This window comes from Aplysia californica, unplaced genomic scaffold (genome assembly GCF_000002075.1).
Source record: "Aplysia californica isolate F4 #8 unplaced genomic scaffold, AplCal3.0 scaffold00366, whole genome shotgun sequence".
Classification (NCBI taxonomy): domain Eukaryota; kingdom Metazoa; phylum Mollusca; class Gastropoda; order Aplysiida; family Aplysiidae; genus Aplysia; species Aplysia californica.
Genome location: NW_004797636.1, coordinates 721,851 through 728,542, shown reverse-complemented (window position 1 = coordinate 728,542; position 6,692 = coordinate 721,851). Strand labels below are relative to the sequence as shown.

Sequence of the window (6,692 nt, the reverse complement as noted above, 5' to 3'; positions counted from 1 at the left end):
AACCAATGAATAAATAACAAAAAACAAAAACAAAAAACATCCAACAAACTGGAAAGGGTGACCATAACCAAACATAATAGCTACCTCTTACAAATTTTGAACGGCGTTAACATCTAAACTGAGAGAAAAAACCCCCCTGTAACTTCAGACATTAGCAAACGTTGTCCTTCGACTGCTGGCAAAAGAGTCGTTATCTAAAGAACTTCCAGCAAACTCTCTCAGTTCAGGTACATTAATTCTTAGATCAAAAATGAAACCGCACGCTCTAATTCTAACCTTATTCCCCTTACCCTTCCACAAACCCTCTCACCCCCCCCTCCCTTTTTCCAAGTACAAATTATGTACTTGCCACACTTGATCTTCTAACCCCCACCCACCCCCTCTTTTGCTCAATAAGCTGATGACACAGTGTAAAATGCCCCCTCTCTAACCACCTCCTCCTCCCCCACCCCTGACTTCCAAATCGGCCCCCAAAACAAGATCAAGACCAACAAAAAAACCCCAGCAAAAGTAATAATAACACTGACGACGACAATAGTAACGACACCTGACCGCATATTGTCGTCGTATTCTCCTTTATCTTTCTCTCTCTTTCTAAACCCCCTCATCCTCTTCCTCCTCCCTAATGGGTAGTTGGCGGGTGCTCGGGCGTGGTTTGCTTTTTCTTTCCTATCAAACATCTATCTTCCTTATCTCCCCTCCTTCTTTTTTATGTTTGTTACTCTCTTGTAACACCTCTAATCTTTTGGCGCTCATATGACCTTATGCAGTTGAGAGCGCCGAAAAAACCTATACTGAAACTAAATAAACTCCTCCTCCCCATCCCCTGCCCCCCTCCCAGTACTCACGACACAAGGTCTCGCTCCTCCACAACACCTCCACGCCGTTCTCCCAGCATTCCTCAGCCAAAGCGGTCAGTGCGTCACACAGCAGGGCGCCAGACTGGACATACACGGAAACATAACAGATGGTTAGTTTGTCAGGTAGATCAGTTGGTCAGCTGGAGCTGGATTTGATTTCCTGGTGTTTCAAGGGGTGTTAAGTCTATACATGTTCATTGCACTGATTGGTTTATAATTTGCACTTTTTGAAATCATCTCTTTACGGTCGTCATTGTTTGTTCGTACATTTTGATATGCTTTTATTTACATTCTGTCTAAATGGCACACTTTAAGCACAGTGTAGGGTATTCACAACGTCCTTGTCCTGGTTAAAGGAAAAAAAAAACCTATCTCCATCAACGTATATTCAGCACCTCCCAGTTCAGTTTATGGTCTCCGGCGCAATAGTTGTTTAAATAGACAACATGTTTACCATACTCTTGGTTTGAATCAATATTTGATTAGCTTTCAATCACGTAAGTAAATTTATCCATCCCAACATTAAAAAAAAAATTAACGGGTCCGTGAAATGCAGGCAGCTACCACTCATGACAAGGTCAGATCTGCTGACTTAAATTATGATATAACTTTTGTCGATAGTGACGTGAAACATCATCGAGAACATATTCTCCACATACCTCTTTGGGATCGGCGACGAAGGCACAGAAGTCCTGCACACAGCTGTCGTAGAGTTCCCGGGCTTGCTCTCCCCTTGCTTTGAGACACGCCCCGAAGGGTCCACCCCTTTGGACCATGATGCCACACGCCGCTTCTGCCTTCTTCCTGTTAGCCTTGGAGCATTTGGGGGGTGGGGGCAGGACTTTGCTCTTGCACCTGGATGGAATATGACATATGAAAATGATAAGGGTAGGGATGTGGTTATAGAAGAGATTTGGGGGGGGGGGGGGGAGCTGTCTTTCAGAGCCAAAACAAGATTTACTTTGAGTATTATGGTGCCACTTATGAAAAATTTGTTTACTGTGAGTGTGATAGTGAGTGAGAATATGGATGTAAACGAGAGAGAGAGAGAGAGAGAGAGAGAGAGAGAGAGAGAGAGAGAGAGAGAGAGAGAGAGAGAGATAGAGAGAGAAAGAGAGAGAGAGTACACCCACAGACACACAGACAGACAGACAGACACACACACACAGATAGACACAGACATACACACACACACACACACACACACACACACACACACACACACACACGCACACACACACGCACACACACAAACACCTAAAACAGAATGAGCCTTCACCTTTTAGGCAAGTCAGGTCTGAGCATATTGGCGACGTAACTCTGTCCAATACGACTGTCTCTCTGGTTGGCCTTGGTGACGTCAGTACCGTCTGCCAGCCTGTAGTCATCCCGGGCATTTCCGTTGCAGGTGCCGCAGATGCCAGTCATTTTGCCAGCGAAACTGTTGGGAGCAGACACCTGTACCATGTGGTCGTCCTGGGAAAGGGGAACGGTAGAAAGTGTCAGTGTCAGGTAGTTGTTGGATGTCTAAGTGTCCATACCAGCCTTTGTGGTGCAGCAGTTAAATGCTTCGTTCAGTTACTGAGTGGAGAAAATGTTTTAATTGAATATCCTCGTCTTTCTGTTCAGATGTTGTATCACTCTCTGCCCAGACGGTCTCCTGACAGGTAATTCAAAGCAGACTGTCTATTAAATGATGTAAATTGTGTTGATGGGGGCGTGAAACATCTATGATTACACTCGCAGTTTTTAAAGTGTCCAGAGAATGAGAAGGAACAAATAAGTTAACTCCGAACATCAAAATAGATACCCCAGATGAACTGTCTTTAACCTTAAGCCATAACACACCCGTAATGTGATCGACCTCTGCCATAAGCTTGAACACTGACAAACCCTGATCAATAAGTATTGCCTTTCTCAACCTGGATCAGGATATAGGCCACGAACAAACGCTTTCCACATTTCCCTATCCCTGGCTAGTCGCTTGATGTCACTCCATGTCTTCCCACTTTTCTGTACTTCCATTTCCGTGACTCTTCTTCAGGTTCCACGTGGTCTTCCCCTTGATCTTTTACCCTGTGGGTTCCAATCTAACGACATACCCTGATAGTGAACTGAAATTATAAACGCCCAGCGGTGCCCCGCCCTGATGGTGAACTAAAACACTACAGGCCCAGCACTGACTTTTGCTGAGGTGAATTAAAATCCATAATGTCCAGTACTCATTTACCTTGTAGGTGGCATCATCAAAAGCTTACATCAAACGCTGACTCCAATAACCCTGGTGTTAGGCTCTTGCTCACATTGAATGTAACCTCTGAATCCTAAACTCAAGTACTGACTCAACTGACAATTAAACATTTTAAAGGACTTACTCACATTGGAACTGACTATTTAACCAAATTTTAAGCACTTAGTCACCATGTAAGTGACCATAATAATATTTTAATCTAACTTCAAGAACTTATTCACCGTGAAAATGACCAATTCACTTAATTTTAAGAACACTTCGGACTTAACTTCAGCAGTGACTCACCCTGAAGGTGACCTCCACTCCACACTTGCTGATGAAGGTGATGGCGCGTGAGTTTTTCACCACCTCAAACCGGCCTTCCACAGTGAGGGGTGTGTAGTGTCTCATCTTGTTGATCTGAGAGGCGGACAGTTCGATTGTAATGATTGATAAGCAGATACAGATAAATGAACGCAGAAAATCAGCAAGTTTCCTTACGTCAGTGTGTCTAGCCCCCCCCACCCCTCCCTCCCCCGAAAACAGAACAAAAAACAACCCTCCCCCCCCCCACCCTCACACCCTTTTTCCATGAAATGGAAACGAAAATACATTACAAGATACAAAAAGGGAGAGATAAACAGAAAAAGAATAAATCTCACCGCTCCCCCCCAAACATTTTTTCCCATCCTGCCCCCCCTCCCAAACTCTTCCCCTTGACTCACCACTCATCACCCCCCCCCCCCCCCAAAAAAAACAAAAACAAAACCGAAAAACCCCCCAAAACCCAAAACGAAAAGTAAAAACTCAAATACCCTCCCCAGCCCTCCCTCCCAACAAACCCAACCCAAAACAAAAGCAACAACAACAAAAACCACCAACAACTAAAAAAAACACCTCCTTTCCGTTAAGGTAAGTGCGCCCCCAACTCACCATCAACCGCCTTTTCTTCAGCAGAGAGATCTCCATGCCAAACATGCGGATGTTGACTCGCTTGGTGTAGGACACCCTCGTCTTGCCGTTCCTCCGCTCGTTCTTCACGGTCACCTCGAAGTCGCAGTTGTCTCCCCCACTGCCGGGCTGGGAGCGCGCCAACACGTAGTGGCAGGTCCCCATGAAGTGAATCATGGCGCCATCAAATGTCTTGTAGTGAGGGTCTCCGGACGCCATGCAGCGGCACAGGCCTTTGGGAAGAGATTAGATATATATATCTAGATCTATTTGCTTTCGGATGAGAACAGAGAAGCACATCGGCACTACAACGGCAGTTTGGTGAAGGGAAAAAGCAAGACCTACAGCCAGGAGCAGCAGGGGGAACTATAAACATAGGATTCTACAAGAATCGCTCCCCTCCAACCCCCCCCCCCCAACCAAACCTGAAATTGAAAAAAAAAAAAAAATAAAAGGAAAGAGAAAAAAATAACACACGGGAGGAGGGGTCGTTCTGTGCGGTTTGGACGAGGGGAATAAAGATTGACGAAAGGAAAGGGCATTCACAGGGTTTTAAAACAATTATTTCGTGGGTTCGATTTTAGCTCTTGTGGTTTCATACTGGATTTTGTCAAAGGTGATCGTTACTGAAGTTCCGTACGAAGAATTCTTTTAACTGAATTTCATGGATATGATACGAATGTTTGTTTTGGAGGTCATTAGCTCTTCGAAAAGTGTACGATGCTGAAACGGGCACATGCACCTTTCATTCCATAAAAACCCAAGGGCTGCTCAGAAAACAGAGTCTTTCTGATTTAAGTATCATTTACAGCAGAGAGTATTTTCAGAGGTGGACACATGTTTAAAAAGAAAACCAATATTTGGCCATTATTAATATAATTCTACTTGATTGGAAGGGAAAACATGCATGCATATGAACGAAAGGGAAGTCCTTTATAAATGTATTCACACACACAGGAACTGTTACTCACCTGAGTACTTCTTCTTTTTCTCTTCTCTCAATCTGATTCGGCGCGCTGGGGAGGAGAGGAGAAGAAACAGTAGTTAATTCATTATTGACAGTGATCTTTCTTATTTGTTTAATTTACGTAATTAAAAACAAATTTGAACCAAGGCAATAAAACGACACCATCTGGATAGTAAATATAACACGTATGTAATCTGTTAGCCTACTTTGTTGCTTGTACTTTTTAAAGATTATTAGTTCTAAACTTTTTTTTGTAAGATTAGGTAAGCTTAGTTTGGGGTAGTGTACGTAGTCATGCGTTAGCCTCTCCTTCAAATGGAATAAGTTAATATTAGATTTAGTGCTAATCCTTTCTAACTCTGCTTCACTGGGTCTATTGCTTTTCCGTTACTATTTCACCTCTGTCTGAGACATTATTATTATTATTAATACAATTCTGACGCCTTTAGTATCGTTAATACTGAACACACCGTTATTTCAACCGTGTGGACATTTTATTAATTTTAATTCTTAAGAAAGACACACAGCTTATTTCGACGGCTGAAAGCCTGGCTCAGAGATAAGAGTGAAAAAGAGGGACAGATGGAAAGAAATAAAGAAATGAAGAAAGAAGACAGAGGAGACAATTCGCCAAAATAACAATCGTGCTTGCATATATATCGTTGCTAGATTATGTCTCTGAGTGTTATTCCGCCGTTAGAGGTGTTGCACCTACTGTTATTGTGCTCTTTTCTATTTATTACGCCCTCCCCTCTTATATTCGACTCATGAGAGAGTTTTTAGGGTTAGTAAATGTTTTAAGGCACTTGCAACACAATGCGATCATAATATAAGTATAATTGTCGAAAAATAGAATTGTTACTAGAGAGCAACAAAAAACCCTACAAAAAAACAAAAACAAAAACAAACAACAACAACCCCCCCCCCTAAAAAAAAGAAGGAGGACAGATCAGGACAAAGAAACAAACTTAAAAAAAAGAAGTAGGAGGAGAGATCAGGACAATAGGTGTTTGAAACAGAAGAAGGTACAGACCACACCACTGCATCCGCCAAACACCCACTCATAAGTTAGGTTTTCGCCTCACGATCGCATAGACCTTACATCCCTGTGTGCAATACACAATAAATGTGATAAAAGCAGAAAACTTACTTACAAAAGTATAAAGTAAGGATTGTCCTAGGTTCTCGTGACCTAGAGGTTAAAGGTGTTAGCTTCTCATTTAAAGGTTCCGGGTTCGAATCCGAGTAGTGAGCGAACAATTTTCTTCTCTAAAATTGTCTCCTTTCATCTCTTTTCCTGCTCTCTGGCAATGTTCTGTCGTCTGCTTTCATCTCCTCTTTCTGCCCCCACCTCTCACCCTCTTTGCCCTCTCCTCTGGGCCCCCGACTCTTTCTGCAGCCTTTCTACTGCTACTCCTTGGCTCCTTCTTACTGCTGTCTTTCAGCCACACTCCTGATCTTCTGGTAGGAAAGATCTACACCTAGCCTACTAGGACATGGGTACAAAATATCGTAAGTCCCGGGTGCAAGTTGCTCACGTTAAAGATCCCTTGGTGGTCTAAAATTGATAAGAGAAGGCTTCGGCCGCCACCCGGGCACATTTCAAAATTTCCTAGCAACTGAAAATGTTTGGTGTGTCCATCGTGCTCATACATATGTATGGTCTAATGCTAATGCAGTTGCG

The 6,692-nt window shown here is 43.2% G+C and overlaps 1 protein-coding gene across 1 annotated transcript in view; it reads right to left on the bottom strand.

Annotated features, from left to right (window-relative positions):
• The window catches only part of LOC101856360 (zonadhesin), a gene marked incomplete in the record, with an annotated part of 6,014 nt that extends 1,754 nt beyond the window's left edge, over nt 1–4,260 (bottom strand). Inside the window, 4 exon segments of the mRNA XM_035971046.1 lie at nt 1,520–1,715; nt 2,140–2,336; nt 3,397–3,510; nt 4,024–4,260. Of these exon segments, the coding sequence (XP_035826939.1) occupies nt 1,520–1,715; nt 2,140–2,336; nt 3,397–3,510; nt 4,024–4,260 (744 nt within the window).
• Between the last annotated feature and the right edge of the window lie 2,432 nt (nt 4,261–6,692).